This window comes from Spodoptera frugiperda, chromosome 18 (genome assembly GCF_023101765.2).
Source record: "Spodoptera frugiperda isolate SF20-4 chromosome 18, AGI-APGP_CSIRO_Sfru_2.0, whole genome shotgun sequence".
Lineage (NCBI taxonomy): Eukaryota > Metazoa > Arthropoda > Insecta > Lepidoptera > Noctuidae > Spodoptera > Spodoptera frugiperda.
This window is the reverse complement of record NC_064229.1, coordinates 10,006,378-10,024,427: the sequence shown is the minus strand read 5'-3', so window position 1 is coordinate 10,024,427 and position 18,050 is coordinate 10,006,378. Positions and strand designations below refer to the sequence as shown.

The window sequence follows — 18,050 nt, the reverse complement described above, 5'->3', positions numbered from 1 at the left end:
ATTGTCTGGCGGACAAAATTGTGAATCTAAACCATTCTCAGATCCTCTTGAACACACATAAAAAAATTCATCAAAATCGGTCCAGTCGTTAAAGAGAAGTTCAGTGACATACACACTTACAGAAGAATTATATATATAAAGATGTAAAATAACAGAAATATATTTTGCTTACCTCTGTCGAAAAACACTAGAGTTTTTGCATGTAGGTAATAATAATTTCTACCATATCTATATAAAAATATAAAATAAACTTGACCCCAGCTTACTACTAAGCAATCAATTTCGATTATTAAACGATTTCAATTATCGATTTATCAATTTCTGATCATATCAATAATATTTGTTTTTATCGCAGACTACAATCGCACTGTAAGTTATCTCCTAGAGTGTTCAGACACCTGTCTTTGTGCATTGCCTAATCGAATGCGCGGATCTCAGACATTGAAGGTCGAAAACAATGGTTTTAATAATCCTCACTCATGGTCAGTTTAAATCAAGTAAAAGTATGGAAAATTACAGATTTTGGGGCAATTACCATTCTAGGATATAAATGATAATGATAAATGATAAATGATGTTTATTTTATAAATATCTTATATATAAAATTCTCGTGTCACAAAGTTAGTCTCCAAACTCCTCCGAAACGGCTCGACCGATTCCTCTGAAATTTGGTAAGCATATTGAGTAGGTCTGAGAATCGGCTAACATCTATTTTTCACACCCCTAAATAATAAGGGTGGTCCACCCCTCAAATTTTTTTTTTCATTTTTTCGACAAAATTTTTTTTATTTATTTTTTTATGATACGATATTCAAAAATACATACAACCCTAACATTGGTACCGCCACCAGAGCAACTACATTCATTGGTTCATTTTTTGACTCATATCCAGCAGTACAATAATTGCTTTCAAATGACATCATTTGGGGCAACAAAAGTTATAAGTACGAGACAATTTTTTGCCTACTTTTAGCAAGTAAGTATAATGGCAAACGTTTTTTTTTAGTTTTAAAACCATGTAGCTGGTGCAAAATATGTCGAGTCAGTGATGTGTTTATTTTGTAAACAGTAAATCAAATACATAATAATAGTCTATAATCCGAAGACTTAATCAGCAACATTTATAACATGTTGTATTTTATAGTGACATGAGCAAGATGTTCTTGGTAAAGCCTACTACCTAAAGCTGCCGTGGAAGGCTGTTTAATGTTGAGGTTAAAAGTAGTTTTAATTTGAAATGATGTAAAGTATTGTGGCAGTATTTTGCGAGCCACATGGTGGTACAATTTGCTATACAATTACCTGTATACATATTTATATTCTTGCAGATTCAGGGATTCAAATATATCATCAAACAGGTTCCTTATTGCCAGTGCCTGTTGAAGACTATACATTTTTGCAAATATATTTTATGGACAATTCAGCAAGAGAAGTCGATCAGCGTTGCGCACACAACAACTCAGTAAAGAGATCCATTGTGATGAACAACTTCAAACATTTTTCCTTCAACACAATGAATTAGTTGCATTAGACCGATGCATTAGACATTCACAAATGCATTAGACCGCATGCCATCAGAATAGATAATCACAAAATTGTCATCAGAGCCGATAAGGCGCCTGCAGGACAGTGAAATGATTGAATCCTATGAAATAAACACTATTATGAAAATATATTTTGTTTTTTTTTTAAATTAGTAAAGTCCTTTTCAGGTATAGTGAGATGACTGGGATGCCGTCTCCTCCTTCTGCGAAGCAGTTATGCTAGCTAAGGAGGAGGCGGGACGCGTGAGGGAACGAACTTCCTCACGCCCCAGCCGACGCGAAAGACACTCCGGGCGTCGGGGATCGCGTGACGATCTCCGGCCACCGTAAGTGCGGGTCTGCGGACGGCGAGCAAGGGTAGCTCGCCGCCCGACCAGAACCAGACCCGTGCGTGCGGCGCGTTGCGTTCCGCGCGCGCCTCAAAGAGCCATCAGACCACCACAGATGGGGCCCAGTAGGGCTGATGCTTAATCCGGAGCTGCGGACTACCTAGCGGGCTCACCGGGGCTCCGGCTCGACAAACAGGAGTAGGAACGGGGTGGTTTTTAGTCAGTAAGAGTCTGACACTCCCTCTCGCTTTGCCCTGGCGAGAGAAGTCATTGGATGATTTTCCCCCCTGAAAAAAAAAAAAAAAAAAAAGGTATAGTGAGATCAGGAAATTATGGATTCATTTTTATATGAAGGATATTTATAGATTCCAATTCAAATTGAATAGGGACTCATACATAACTCAGCTATACAAAATAAAGTAGAGCATCATTGCTACGCGAAAGCGGTACGAAGTTCGCTGGGTCAGCTAGTATTATATAAAAATAAGTCGGGTTTTCCTTCCTGACGCTATAACTCTAGAACGCACGAACCGATTTCTACGGTTTTGCATTCGTTGTAAAGGGCTCGGGCTCCGTGAGGTTTATAGCAAAGAAAATTCAGACAAAACAGTTGCGAAACGGAGTTCGCCGGGTTTGCTAGTAGGTTATAAAATAACACTTTTACACGTCAATATATGAGATTACTCGAGGCTCAGTCTTCTCCCCTCATCTCCAATTCCCCAATCCGATAATTTCGAATCCTCAAACAGTTAGCCACTCACTAGTAACTGATCTGGTGTAGTGAGAGTCCAGGGGCGATTGATTGCTTACCATGTGGTGATCCGTATGCTCGTTTGCTCGTTTACTAGTATATTACAAAGAAAACCACAGAATCTTGTACTTAACTGTTCCTTTGCTAATTCCAGGTTTCAGTCTTGGCGATGAGTTGGGCTTCGAGCAGTCCCTAACAAACTTGGACCCCAGCAGGCGACGATCGGTCAGCGTCAAGAATGGTCCACCTGCTAACGTTCTTACTGACCCATCGAGGACAAATATTAAGCAGGAGGTAAGGTGACATCAAATATTCTTTGAGTTGATTGTACAAGTTTGTGATAGTATACCTACTATAAAACGTTATTAATATAATTATTTAAGTGGTTTTATAAGAAACTAGCAAACCTGGCGAACTCCGTTTCGCCACCATGTCTTTTTTCCTAATTTTTTTTTTGCTATAAACCTCACGGAACCCGAGACCTTTCCAACAAATGCAAAACCATGGAAATCGGTTTGTGCGTTCTGGAGTTATAGCGTCAGGAAGGAAAACCCGACTTATTTTTATATAATAGATTACTTTTTTCGAACATGTCTCATGTTAAAAATCGCAGATATCACCTACATAAAATATGTGAATAACAAGAGGGAGTTTCAACCAAATCTAAACATCGTCATTGAGAATTTCGAAATTAAAAATCTTCTCACTTTCCGCTACAAAAACCATGAGCTAGTCCGTCTAAATATAACTAGACTCATTAATTTCAATTACGATTGCAACACTACAATACGTTGCAGTGAGCCAAAAAGCCATGATTTATAAAACAATCACGTTAAAAATAACTGTTATTAACTTGCACACCCGTAATGCTATTTTGTCTGAAAACTTGTTTCTGATTGGTCTATTATGTTTACCTTTGGCAAATAACTATGGTTGGTAACACTCGCGTATTTTTTAGTCTTACATCTTGATCGAGGTAAAGCCTTTCTAATATTTTAGTAACAAATCTATTCCATTGTTTATCAAGCTGTGATTTACATAATAAGAACAATATTAATTAATTATTATATTTTTCGGCTTACTCACGTATTAACTATTTTACGAGAAACTCGACTAGCCATGTTAGAGGCTCATAAACATGTGCAGCATTCCGCGACACAATGCTACAGCGTAGCAGAGGGCTTGAAACTATTCGTGTTCCTCGTCAAACAGTTAATTAAGCCGAAAAACACAATAATTAATTGAGTGTGTCTCCCGATAAACAATATTCATAATTAAAATCTCTCTTTCCAGAAACGTGGCAAACAGAACCGGATCATGCGTCCGGTGGCTCCTGCTAACCGTCCCAACCAATCCGCAATGGATAAGCTGACCAGCCTGCACCGCCGCGTCTCGTCCACCATGCAGCCCATCATTGTCCAGGCTCCAGTAGAGCAAACAATAGCTAAACCCGTCCCCACCGTCACCATGGCCAAACCTATGCCCATGGGAATACCAGCCTTCAAACCTCTACCGCCAAAAGAAGAAACCCTTGCCGTCCTACCCATAGCTTCAACAAGGAAGACCTACACCCCACTGCAAGTCCCTCAGTCCAAGGGCCCAGGACTCGCATATCAAAGTGAGCTATATCCATCACACAACCAAATATCAAAAATGGTATCACAAATGACAGCAGAACAGTACTCCCCAGTCAAGTTCACACAAAGTCCCGTCATTGTAGAACATCCAAAACTTTACTCCATCACTACTGTTAATCCATTTGTACCCATGCCCCCCTCTCAAGCTATATCTCTTATACCTGCTCCAGCTTTCAAAGAAATACAAAGACAACCCTACTCACCCAACTCTATCATCCAAAAACATCCTCTTTCTAACTTTGTAGACCCAGTTCCCCATCAAGTCCACGATATCGCGAACAACGCTGTTTATAATACGAAGAAAGTCGACGATTACAATTCTATAACTGGTTACGGAGATGATACTGTGTTGAAGATTAACAAAGAAGAGATTAATTCGAAGATAGCAGAGATTGCTAAGGCCGGGAATATATCTATGGAGGCAGTAGAAGCTGCGATAGCGTTGAGGCAACAGCAGTTGTTGAGTAAATACGCGAACATCCCCGCTCCACTCCCCGCCCCCACCACCACGTCGTCCACCACCACCACGACGACGGAACAGCCGTTCGTGTTCCAGCAGGAGCCTGAACCAGAAATATTAACTGCAGCGATACCTCAGAAGCCGCCGAAGAGGTCTGTATATTACCAATCATCTGTAATACGCAATAATAGTAGGAATAATTAAACACATTTTTGGTCTAGGTTCTCAGGAAAACCTTGGTTTTGAGGTATGATAGAAGTTAAAATATTAAGCTACCTACTACAGCTTGGCAGCACCGCATAAATTTGCTTTTATGCTTATTAAGCAAATATATGCCATAAGTGAATTAAGTTCAGTAAATGCGCTAGAACATCGCCATAAAAATATTTTCTCATTCTGGGTTAAAAACAACATTACAAGCTTTGAGCCAACCCTTTTTAAGTTACCTATGTTATTAGTCTTATGTTTAACATTGAGTACAAAACCAAACCCGTGCCTCAGTTTTTGTTAGCCATCTATAGTCAACGGTGGTGCTCATATCGTTAAAAGATCTATAATACTAGTCCTATAAATTTCCAGAACTCCAATATCTGGCAAGGTAATGAATGCTCCTCGTGAGTACTACCCTGTCGGCTATGAGAAGAACTTCGACGACCACTTCCAGTCCAAGGTAGACCTTCCGGAGACCAACTTCCATTGTGGTGACCAGAAGTACTTCCCTGGATTGTATGGAGACGAGAGTCTTGGGTGTATGGTAAGTAAATTGTTACAAATATTAAAATTACACTTAACGGCTTATACACGCGACGTTTGACGACGACAACAATAGTATTTTTTGATATTTTGATCTTGACTGAGTTTTACCAAACGATTCTTACTAAGTTTTAATTATTATCATCCAAAGATGTTGAAAAAAGGCAGAAATGATAGAGCCTCTGACGTTGTTGCAAGAGACTGCGTCCACCTTTTTAACGTCCTTTATAATAATATCATCTTTAAGAAAAACATTTGACTGTAAGATTGGTGCAGTGGCTGAGAAACCGACTGCTGAGCTTTGTGTTGCGGATCCGATTCCATTATTTATATTTTCATCTATTTTTGTACGTACCCATGTGTGTACGTACCCACGACACATCAGAAAATCATAATGTAAAGATAACTTTAAAACATACATATGATTGTGTTTAAAATTTCCAGGTGTTCCACGTCTGTGCTCTAACAGACGATGGTCTCGTCATGAAATCCTTCCTCTGTCCTGAATCCACGCTCTTCGATCAGACCATCCTCAAATGCAACTGGTGGTTCTACGTAGACTGCAAGAATACTAAGAAACTGTATGACACTAATATACCAGTCTCCAAGAGCTACCAGTTGATGAAGGCACTCACTTTCTTCTCGTCATACAAGAAGGAGATGCAAGAGGATGGTAAGCATTTGATGATAAATATTAATACTGTGTTTTGGATTTTAAGTATATTAATTTGCATGTCAACTTTAAATATAACTATAGGTAGTTTACTCCGAAATTCTGTAAATAAGCCCATTGCCTACGATATTTTATAAACATACATTAATTTTTACTTTTCAGGTCAAAAAACTAACCCAGAAGATGTAGATGGTATAAAAGAAGCTATATCTATCCTTCAGAATCAGGATACTCCTCGTCCAAATGGACCTGTGCAACCTAACGCGGCTGTTAGCTTCCCTAACGCAGCAAGCGTGCCTAATGCAGGCAGTACACAAAACACTGCTAGTTCATCTAACCACGTACAATTTATCACTCCCACTCCAATAATTGATGAAAGGAACAAGAAAACTACAACTGAAGCAGCCCCTGTATACAGAGGCAATAGGAACCTAAACGCAACAAGAAACTTTAAAAAGAATTCAGCATCAGCAGAAAACACTTCAGATATCAAACTTATAACAGTTAACGCTGATATAAACATAGCCAATGGTAATGTTACTGAGAACGATTCCAGGGAAAGAAAGCATAGAAGACGAATGACTTTGAAGAATACTCCAGTAGCTCAACCCACTACTACTACTACTACTACTAGCACGACTACTACAACTACTACAACAGAGAAACCTAAAGAAACAACACCTAGTATAGAAATAGTTAAACTAGATATACAACCAATAGAAAACATACAAAGGCAAGAAAAACTGACCGACCAAATTGAAGATGTCAATCCGAACGCAGCAAATTCAGCCCCAGTCAGACGTTTCTACCGATCCAGTGCAGAGAGATTTGAGGACAAAGAAATGGCGATAGTGAATAATGAAAAAGTGCAGATTGTGAGGCCAACTTCACATTCAAGATTCGTAGGACATTACCCAACGCCTAGTGCGACGATAGCGAAATTAGATGAAGCCGTCCTAGGCAAAGTGAGGACGAAGAAACAGACAATAGCAATAGTGACGCCTGAAAAACACAGTCCAGAAACGTAGTCCGAAATTAGTCAATTAATAAGTGTCATAAGTAAGTTATTTATTTCGCCGATACGTGTGGACATGTATTTGCTCAATTTTTGTACTTTAATAGTCTAGTTGAATGGAGTCAAGTGATATTACGGTGTATGTTAGTTGTTTAGTAAATTTTCCTAATTTCTTTGTGTGTTTTATTTCTTTAATTGTTTTTCGTGCGAGAAAACTTACTGTCATATCCCTTTGCTGGTTATCATCACAAGAAACCAGGCAATTGCAAAGATGTAGACAACATGTAAGTATTTAGTTGTAAGTATCTACATATTTATCTTAATAGTAGACCCAACAAATCTGAGTAAAATTTCTGTGCTAGACAAACTACGAGTTAAAATGAAACAAACATATCAGATCATCACATCTATGTTTCTAACATATTTTGAACGATTACTTTATCACACATACTGAATCAAGAAACACATAGCACATTCTTACAATTTAACAGCCAAATTTTTGTATATTTTATTTCTTCCTGGCTTTTACGAGACATTTTAATATCTTTTCACAATATATGGGTCCAAGTACTATGAGGCCTGCCGCCACTACCGCGGTCATACAACTCATGGCAATCATTTTGGAAGCTTTCCGGGACTTTATTCTTGCAGCAAAGTCTTCAATGTGTAGATACACAATTGTAGCGTTTCTGTGCAACTCAGCAACTGATTCTAGATCCTCAAAACTAAACTTCAAAATTCAAAGCCATGAAACCATGGCCGCATCAAGTTTTGTAAATAATATTCAAATGATCAATAATTGAGATAAAAACCAGACCAAAAAATACTTTTCACATAATCTTGGTGAACATCTACAATTCCAGAATATCCAAGTTATACTTCACATAACCAGAACGGCAAGCCACATTCAGGACATATCATAGATTCTTGTTCTACAGGACAAGTGCATTTAGTCTGGAACAAATAGCGCATCCAATAGGGAGCACAGACAATAAAGGCTCCTGCACTGACTAGACTCAGCAAAGATATGCTAATCATGCATCCGTACAATCAGCAGATTCTGAAACAAGAAAAATATGATGAAGTAGCTAAGCAAGTGCAACTATACAATACGAAGATTAACATTAAAATAAGCGATCAGTACTTGCTTCTTAAAAAAAACAACGAAAACACTAAACTTCTTTTTATGAAAATAAATTAGTTTTGAATACAAATCTCTCACACGTACAGATACAAGGGCACGTATTTGCTGAATATTTGTACGTTAATAGTCTAGTTCAATATAGTAAAGTAATATTGCGATGTTATTTGTTGGGTCTACTATAAAAAAGAGAACTATTTTTCCCTGAGAGCAGTGTGAGAAACAGTACAGTGGACGTGATCAGTATTCGTGATGCTTCTTGTAGTGAGGCGGCGGGGAATGCAGACAATTAAGACTAAAGTATATCGGGCAGTAGGAGCTGCCAAGGAGCATAGCATACTACGAAATCTAAGCGGCTAGTGTACACTGAGTGACGGCAAAACCCCTTACAATACAGTCTCGGTCTGTAGATATTATCATGTGTCTTTAATATTTGTCATATTATAAATATGTTGCATTATTTATAGTTGCTTATTGTGGATAATATTATAAAATAATATGTGTTCTATATTGTTTTTCAAGATCATGCATGGTATTTAGGCAACATTGTGATTGTAAACACCCTGCCACCGTACATGTTATAACAGTGGTTATTTTCAATGAAACTAAACAATTATACCATCATGTGTATTATATTCCAACATTTTCTTATATCTTAAACAACCTAGCAATATTGTTTTGGCCAACCTACGTTCACCTAAGCCACGTTTCATTGCTACAAAATTTAAACTACAAGTTAAAATGAAACAAATATGTCGTTTTATTTATTTTGAACGATCACTTTATTACACATACTGAATCTAAGAAAATTAGCACATTCTTACAATTTAACAGACACATTTTTGTGTAGTTCATTTATTTCTTGGCTTTAACAAGACAAGCTAACAGCTTTTCGCAAAGTATGGGTCCAAAGACTATGATGCCAGCCGCTGCGATCGCGGTCGCGCAACTCATACAAATCATTTTGGGAAGATTTCCTGGACTTCCAGTTTCTTGCAAAGTCCTGCCACCTGAATAATATTATGAATAAGTCACTTCACTTTAGGCTCTATAGGTATAATTATAGCATTTCTGTGCTACTGAAAAACTTGTTCTAAATCTTCAAACCAAACTTCAAAATTCAGAGCCAATCAATCAAGTTCTTTTAAGTTGCAAAAAATTTAGACAAACAATCCGGACCAATTTCTTTTATTTTATCTTGATTGAGAGTTAATTTATTCTACAGCTATGTAAAATAGTATAATTCATACGATCAGAATGGCATTCCACAATCAGGACATATAGGTACTGCAGGACAGGTACATTTACTCTGGAAGAAAGTGCGCGACCAATAGGGGATACAGACAATTAGGGCAGCTGCACTGACTAGACTCAGCAAAGATATGCAAATCATGCATCCGTACAATTCAGCAGATTCTGAAACAAGAAAAATATGATGAAGTAGCTACGCAAGTGAAACTATAAAATACGAAGATTGACATAAAAATAAGCGATCAGTACTTGCTTCATAAAAAACAAACAAAATATTTTTTTAACAAAATCGACTGACTTCTTTGTTGGACGACACTACTTTCTGTGTGGCAAATTGCCTTTGCTTTGGAGCACCCTTTTGCTAATCTCATCTTTGTCGTTATTGTTAAACTGTTACCAGCCTCGGACACCACATGGCCTGTCGTGGGCCGCGTTGCTCGACACGCAAATATTATTGATATTATTTGTCTCTGTCGGCGTGCCAGCTACTTTAGAACCTAATGGCTTGGGACGTGACAATGGCAAGAGACCTGATGGTATTTGCGTCATCCCATCTTTCAAGCAAAGCGTATCGAGTCGAAAACCTCAAACGGCGAAATTATAACTACCTAGTTGAAAATTATGTTTTCGAACCGTTTGGGGTTAAAACCTTTGGCCCGTAGGGTCCAAGTGTGCATCTTGTTTACAAAAATATTATAAAGAGGATAGTTGACACTTCAGGTGACCGGAAGGCTGGTTACCTTGCTAAATGCTGCCACTGCTGCTTTTGGGCGTCCTAACTCGCGACAATGATGAGGAGATCTTCGGTGCTCCTTCATAGTTTATGTTTCAATTATTTTAAGTTGCAAACAGTTTAGTTTTTAGTTCTATTAGTTTAGTTTATTATGTAGTTTAATTACTTAATATTACGTAGAGTTAATTTTGTATTAGTTTAATTTACTTTACTACTATATCATCTACTTAAATAATAATCCACTGGTAATTATATGTGTTAATACGCTTAAACGCTTCCTAAACATACTTCTGATGTGTTTCGTTTAACTTTACTAATAGTGTAAGATAATACGGATCGATAAATAAAGTTTGAAATAATAATATCTAATTTCATATAAATACAAAATAATAATAATGGGATCTAGAAATAATAAAAGAAATAACTATTTAAAGGGATATCAATTTATTACATCACAATGTTACGGACACAATATAGCATAGGACATTATCGTTTACTTTTGATGAAACATTTTAAGATCTTATCACAGACTATCGGCCCGCAGGCTATACAAGTAGCTGCCACGAGGGCTGTAGCACAACTCATGCAAATCATTGCAAGTAAACAAGGACACACTTCCAGAAATAATATTCCACCCACAAGCTCTGCCCAGCTTACTGCAGCGGTGAGAACTTAGCTAGACTAAGAAGATTGCGGTTTCTTTATTTCACTACTATCGTTACCAACCAATTTCTTTCCACACAAGCACCGATTATGTAAACAAAAGTGATGGGCACAAACTCCCAAAAGTCGCAGGATTATGGCAGCACCAATGAAATTCAGAAGCGATAAGCAAATCATTGGCTCTGAAACAAAAGAGATGTAAATATAAAAGAGGGAGACAAAAACAAATAAATTGATATCAATAAATAATTGGATGGACTTAACGTTAGCATTATGCACAATGACGCTTCTGTTTAAGTTGACACAAAGTATTACAATTAAAATGTTGAAACAAAAATAAAAGATAAAGCTTTTGAAGCTGACAATTAAACAACCACAACTAAAAATAAAACGATGGACAGTATTTAATTTAAAAATATAATTCATTATGAAGTAAAGTACAAGGTTGGATAAACAGTAGAGTACAAAACATTGTGTTAGATATGTAGCTTTGGTGGCATCAACCTGAGGGTTTTTTACTTTTGGTAGTTATGCAACATAATATTCTCTCACATATCAGAGGTCCAAGCACTATGAGTCCCAACACAGAGATGAAGGCGCCGCAACTAATGCAAACCATCTTCGAGTCTGATATAGTTACTATATCTTATTAATAACAATTTGAAGCAAAACTTCAATTTACCGCGGCATACCACAGCCTTTGCAGGTTTTGTTTCTAGCTTGGAGAAATTTCGACGTCAGTCGAAGACAACAGAGGGTGACGACTGCACTGGCGAGGAGTATACACGCTGGAGCACACAACATAGGTTCTGAAACAAAAATCGAAGTAATTTTGGAAAACGATAGGAAATTTACAAAAAGTAATAAATTATGCTTATCTGGAATCTTGTTGGTTATTTTCTTGTATGGTTGGAAGACACGTCACCAAGTTTAATCACTGAACTTGTCAAAAAACATTGTTCTCATGTCAACGGTTCCCGACGAGTCAAAAACATATTTCTCATGCTACGAATGTTTCTTGTCAGAACGAAGGCCGCGGAACGTGTAGTAAGAGGTCTTATGGTAGGTACTTACATGCAAAAGCCAACGATTCCTTGACAAGGCACCGAAATTTTGCTATCATTTGTATAATTTAAACGCCAAATGATAACCCCGATATCAAGATTATCTTAGCGACATTCCACAATAATTTTACACGCATATTGTTTTTACTATTAATTTATACACATGAAAATTTTCGCTCTAGTTTGACACAAACAGAAAGATCACCACATTTTCTAAATTTAAAATTTCTTCATAAAACTCTGTCGTGTCGATGGGTTGAAGAAGAGGTTACAGTTTTATTGGGGGCGAATAAAACCTCGTCGTGGTTGATTATATTCCACTGTACCGCCTGATGGTAACTGATGGTAACGTTCAGTTATGATTATCTAAATGCAGTGTGTGTTAGGATTCAACACACATATAGAAAACATTCCTCCCCTCAATCGCCAATCCGCAAAGCTCCCTCAAATTCTTAACCTTTTGCCTGTCCCCCAAAAGTCCGGCAGCAAACTTCTAACTCCTCTGGTTTTGCGAAAGTCCATGGTGTACGCCTATTGCTTACCATTAAGTGATCCATTTAGTTGCCGTCTTACCTTATAAACGATTACGACTACGTCTTTTGGTTCATTATTTTTTTAAACACAGAGCAATAAAGCATCATTCAAAACAACAATTTAAGGCTGACGCCTACCTATTATTAGAACTTGAGACGGGATATTTACCATGTTTATTTATGTCTCAAGTTCTAATAATAGTGTTAGTGACCATGTCAGTTTAAAAACTTATGACGCCTACCTAGTTGCAGACTACCATTTAAGATACAACTAGGGTTAATTCAACGGCTTCGGCTCGAAGACCATGAGTAGATCAAGGTCAAAGTCAAAATTATTTATTTCAAATAGACCGAGAGGGCACTTTTGAACGTCAAGCAAATATTACAATATTCAAAAAACAAAATGTCTGTCTGTCAGTTAGTCCTTTAGTGAAGCTAAGGTTGCTCGTTCCAAAGTGTAGATTCCTATGGAGAAGGACGAGCAAGAAACTCCATAGGTTACTCTTTTTCAATCAGGTTCACAATACAAGGGCGCCTCATCCAGACGGGAGAAGCCATTGGATGATTTCCCCACCTCAAAAAAGGGTAAGTTGTCAATTCATGGCCGAAATTAATAACAGTCACACTTTATGTTTGTAAAAATGCTCTAATTTGCCTACAAATGTTTGCTCAGTTTTTAAGATGCAAACTACTGGCATCGAATCTGAAAACAATTACAGCAAACTTTGACTAGACTAGTTAGCAGATGAACTAGTCTAGTCAAAGTTATTATCCTTAACCAAAACAAAAAATAGATGATAAAAAATATAATTTAATACAACTTAATTAAGTAAACAAAACACAAAACAATTTCTCAGCTAACGTGAGATCGTTTAGGGCAGCAGGGGCTCTTGCATGGCGGCGGTGTGGGGTTGCCACTGGTACATTTAGGCCAATACGCGTCCAAAATGATGGGACCACAAGTGATACAACCAACCGCAATGAGCGCCGTCATGCAACTCATGCAAATTAACATATTTCTTATTTAGAACGAAGACACTTGACGAACTTGTGCATCTCAAACTGTCGGTAGCAGACTGGAACGCACGCAAGGATCGTGGCTGAAGCGATCAGGGCGTACAAAGAGAGGCAAATCATTTTTCACAAGTCCTGCCTCCGTATTTTTATGTGTAGCGGTTTGTTTAACAGCGGTGCTGTGATGCCTGCTCCTGGATGTCTAGAGCAATGTGTCGAGGGGCTTCAGGTAAGGAGAGACGTAGCTCGTTGAGGTACGCCACAGACACGTAGTCCCTCGACCAGTACTGCAAATAGAGCAGGGCAAGTGAATTAATAAAATTGTTAAACATGTAGGCTACGGTTGTAATGCTAGGTCTTCAGCTGTGAGTTAATTCTTAATTATTTCAAAATACTTGTTTGTAAATTTTACATGGAGAAAATAATAGAGACAAGATACATAACATTTATGGGTTAGAGAGCGGAAACAAATAGATAAGGCTGATTAGTTAAAATCTTTTGGTCATTAAAACATTTGAAGTTGAAAATCATACTGACCACGGTAACACACTATGCCAAGCAGTTGGCGACGTGTGTGCCTCAAAGTAACTTGAGGCGACCAACTCACGCCTCAGCTATGTGGCTATTCAAACTTACAGCTAAAGTAAAAGCACACATAATTTCATCGGGTTTCTATAAATCACAAATTTTCACACAAAATTTAAGCCATGACAATTTTTTGATTGACATTACACAGCGACGTCAACATTTGAATGTTCTGTTCTGCGAGCAGTGTATTGTGTTTGCTGCCAGTAAATTAATCATGTTGAACTTCTTGAATAGATTTTATCACACTTTGTTTCAACGAAAATGTAGGTAGAGATTCACACACAAAGCAATATTTTTACCTTTTCACGTACGACTCCATTGAGATGTAAATTTAGATAAACAATAAAATTTTATGATTAAAGAACTTCTTTTTTATCATTTTACTTCGTGTAGTAGTTTTGGTATGAATTTTGATAAGACCTAAATATTTTATTTTCATGTCGATGTCTAGGATAGCGAATTGATTGGCGTGCTCTTTAATTTTGGCCTCTGCGGTCTTAATATACGAAGGTAATGTTTTTTGTTTTAATTTGTAGTTGCTAAAAGGGTAACCTTGGCTCAAAAATCTGCGAGTGTGGTACAAGTGCAGTACCACGTCCCTATTCCTAGAAACCGTATTGAGGGTGAAGATAGCTGATAGCCATAACGCTAATGCTATCGAACCTCGATAGTAGAAGCTGCATTTGAGGAATAAAAAGAAAAAGTGTAGCCTAAAAGTGGAAACAGGTTGACTCGATTTTAAGAAGAAATACAAACCATAAAGTGGTATTGAAAAATCTTTGGAGAAAATTAAAATTTAGAACTATCAATGTCAAACTGGCGGACCACCTGATCGTGATTTGTTCGTGTCACAAGCCCTGAGGAAAAATTTCTTATCCACCATTCTATAAAAGGAAAAAAACTTATGTAGTAATTTAGGTCAACGATAGGCAATATAATATTGCCAATATATACTCATAGGAATAATAAATTGTGTATAAATGAGACTTTGGGTGTGTTTGTTGCTGACTTGTGCGTCAGTGTGGGGGTTCCCGGAGAGACGGTCGGCCGAGAAGCAGCCTGACTTGCCGCAGCTGGCCCAGCAGCTGCAGGGCAAGAAGGACAACAGAGTTAGGGAAGCTCCGAGGGATTGCAAGGGGAAGTGCGCCTCCAGTATAGCGCAGAAGGCTGCTGCGGAGGCGAAGGCAGCACAAGCGGCACAGAACGCCGCGGGAGCACAGGCGGCTCATATGGTAAGTAATTTATATTCAATCGACTGTATGGTAGTAGATCAGCAGAATTCAAAACTAAAAACAGCATACAGTCCAAGCCAATGTTAGCTAGCTTTAGTTAAATTCCTCATTTTAACAAAGTTAAAAAAAATGAAAAAATCGACATCTTGTACCAATTTCGAAGAATTTGATTGACAACGTCAAATTTTTTACATTGATCTGTCACATTTTATATGTGGAACTCTCAACATTGATTTTCCAGAATGTATTTTGTCCACTACCATTTTCCTACAGGTAAAAACTCAACTAGCAGAGAAGGCACTGCAGGCAGCTAAAGCGGCCGAAGCAGCACTCGCTGGCAAACAAGCTGTAGTAGAACAACTCCAACAAGAAGTGAAGGAGGCTGAGGCAGTTGTTGCGGAGAACACAGCGGCTGTGCACCAACAACAAGGGACTGTAAACGCAGCTGTGCAAGCCGCACAGCAAGCTACTGCTCAGGTGAGCTTCAGCAATAGTTTTTTACTAAGTATCTATAGTACATACATACTTTCTTCCTTTTAGATTGATTCAAAATTTGTATCCTACCTTGTTTCCCATCTTCTTAACCTTCACTTAATGAAAGAAAAAAGTTCGTTAGCTTATTATTGAAATTTCTAATGATATCCCAACATTTTTGGTCTATGTATCTTCAACAATTCCTACCCGACCGAACGAAAAGGAATTCAAAGTTTTACGAAGTATTTAATATTTTATGGCGAATTCATTGCGGTTACTACCATTGTTCTGAATATTTATTAAATTCCAACGTTATTTGGTAGTAATTGTTGAAGTGCCTAATTTGCTGCATTGATACTTCGTAAAACTTTGTTTTCTCTTTTCCACAAGGTGCCAAGTCTGAAGACTTCGCAGCTTCAAGAATCTCTTTAAAACCTTGTCCAAGAAAATTATCTTCAATAATGCTTTGCATGTCATTGTGTACCTTTGTCGTAACAGCCGCCATATTGTCTTGTGTCCCTGTATGTTACAAAGCATATTCAGGGAGAATATCATGTTTCTGCACCGGTGGCAACGGTAAAAAAAAGAAATAATAAAAAAATCAATCATTAAATGGTGGATAAACGTGTATATGAAGCATAACTCTTTAAACTTATTGTGTTTACTGGAAATAATACAAACCTGTACATCAGCTTTGTCTTAGTTTTTATTTGTAGTTAGCAGTTTCATCACTAGTAGAATTTCATATATTTTCATTAATTAGATTTTTTTTTATTTAGCCTACCATCAAGTGACGATAAATATTTTACGACACCCTATCTTTTTGTTTTCACACTTTACAGCATAAACTCATGGTCCAAGCGACGCAATTAGCTGCACAACTTGAAAAATCAGCTCACTGCGTTTTAGAGAAGACTAAATTCGGATTACAAGAGAAATGCCATAATCTATCGGAGGCAAGAGCGAGACTAGCACATTTGCAACACAAACTGCAATGCGCTTGCGCTGAATGTGCTGCGACTAAGCAAGCTGCCCACTGTGCTTGCGAAGCGGCGCGTGCTGCCTGCGGCAATGCGCGCAGGAAGAAACATATCACCAACCAAATTGCTGTAGCACCGAAAGACAGCAAACGAGGACGATGATCGAGCAAATAAGGAAAGTATGGTTAAGTGATTGAAACATGAGTTCAGAGTCGGAAATTCGGTTTTTGTGGCGGAGTGTAGAAAAAATTAGACCAGTTTTCCACCTAGTTTCGTAATATTATTTTGCCAAAATTTTATAGGTAGCTTATAAATCAGTAGAAACTTTAGTTGTTTCTACTGATTTATTTTAGAAACAGAACTCTAGAAATTGTCCACATTCCGTACTTTTTTCAGCACTAGAATGAATTTCCGACTAGTACGAAAAGCTTTAATTCCGCCACTTGAGCTGAGTGAAGGAGATAGATACTAGTTCCATCATTTAATATCATAAGAAACTCGTTCAAATGCACTAGCTGTCTATTATAACGACTGATAACTGAATTAATGTCTCCGCCTGAACGTAATACTTTATAAATATGACTTGTTTTGTATCATTTGACTGACGACATCGAACTATTCCTGGAGGTGCTGCGAGATTGGCGAAAAAGTTAATTGGAAAAATATCTTCATCGGTATTTATTTCTCAAAGACATCAGTTGGTTCCTGGTGACGTTTGCTAGGACCTGGTTAGTTTGTAATGTCAGTTTTCTTAATAGGTAAGTTGTTTTTAATTATAGATAGAGCAGAGACTATTATTTCCTTTCGTTTCCCATAGAGTGCAGGCTTCTAAAAATGAATTACAATAGCAGCTTTTGCATTTCATTTTTATAGGAATGTAAATATACTCTTACCGGACGTTTTGTTTTCAAGAATGCGTGGATTGAGATGGATTTACGATAATTTTGATTAGTTCTATTTACTTTAGTTTTTTAGTATTGTGTGTTAAGACGTTCGACGTATAAGCTTTTGATATGATGGATTTCGTTTAAGCTTCTGTTAATATAGTATGGATCAGGTAATAGACACTTGTTTTATTTTACCAACCCTTCATCAATATTTCATAATTCATTATCATCATTCAACATCATCATGCCTCCTTATTTATTGTTAGACTGGTATACACGGGTTCGAACCCTATCTTCATGAAGTTTTTAGTCTTCATTGGCATGAAGA

General features: G+C 37.6%; 2 protein-coding genes and 2 long non-coding RNA genes across 5 annotated transcripts in view; 2 read left to right on the top strand and 2 right to left on the bottom strand.

The window, feature by feature from the left end:
• LOC118278196 (uncharacterized) overlaps positions 1-7,335 on the top strand; it is a 59,269-nt gene extending 51,934 nt beyond the window's left edge. Inside the window, exons 3-8 of one of the 2 annotated variants that reach the window (XM_035597307.2) lie at positions 2,779-2,918; positions 3,918-4,242; positions 4,507-4,873; positions 5,301-5,475; positions 5,919-6,147; positions 6,310-7,335. In XM_035597307.2, the coding sequence (XP_035453200.2) occupies positions 2,779-2,918; positions 3,918-4,242; positions 4,507-4,873; positions 5,301-5,475; positions 5,919-6,147; positions 6,310-7,175 (2,102 nt within the window). In that variant the 3' untranslated portion in view covers positions 7,176-7,335. Of the gene's footprint in view, positions 1-2,778; positions 2,919-3,917; positions 4,874-5,300; positions 5,476-5,918; positions 6,148-6,309 lie in introns of both variants that reach the window. The other variant, XM_035597306.2, reaches the window with a different exon arrangement.
• A 3,377-nt stretch (positions 7,336-10,712) lies between these two features.
• Positions 10,713-12,257, bottom strand: LOC118278274 (uncharacterized). Its single transcript, XR_004783842.2, has 2 exons — positions 12,025-12,257; positions 10,713-11,132 (listed from the first exon to the last, which is right to left on the bottom strand). It is a non-coding gene; the product is annotated as an uncharacterized LOC118278274 (long non-coding RNA).
• A 1,081-nt stretch (positions 12,258-13,338) lies between these two features.
• On the bottom strand, positions 13,339-14,490 carry LOC118278105 (uncharacterized). Its single transcript, XR_004783816.2, has 2 exons — positions 14,099-14,490; positions 13,339-13,848 (listed from the first exon to the last, which is right to left on the bottom strand). It is a non-coding gene; the product is annotated as an uncharacterized LOC118278105 (long non-coding RNA).
• Positions 14,491-14,947: 457 nt separating this feature from the next.
• On the top strand, positions 14,948-17,898 carry LOC118278247 (tol-Pal system protein TolA-like). The gene is made up of 3 exons (XM_035597380.2): positions 14,948-15,381; positions 15,655-15,858; positions 16,698-17,898. Exons 1-3 carry the CDS (start codon positions 15,130-15,132, stop codon positions 16,995-16,997), a joined length of 756 nt encoding a protein of 251 aa, XP_035453273.1. The 5' UTR covers positions 14,948-15,129; the 3' UTR covers positions 16,998-17,898.
• The last annotated feature ends 152 nt before the right edge of the window (positions 17,899-18,050 follow it).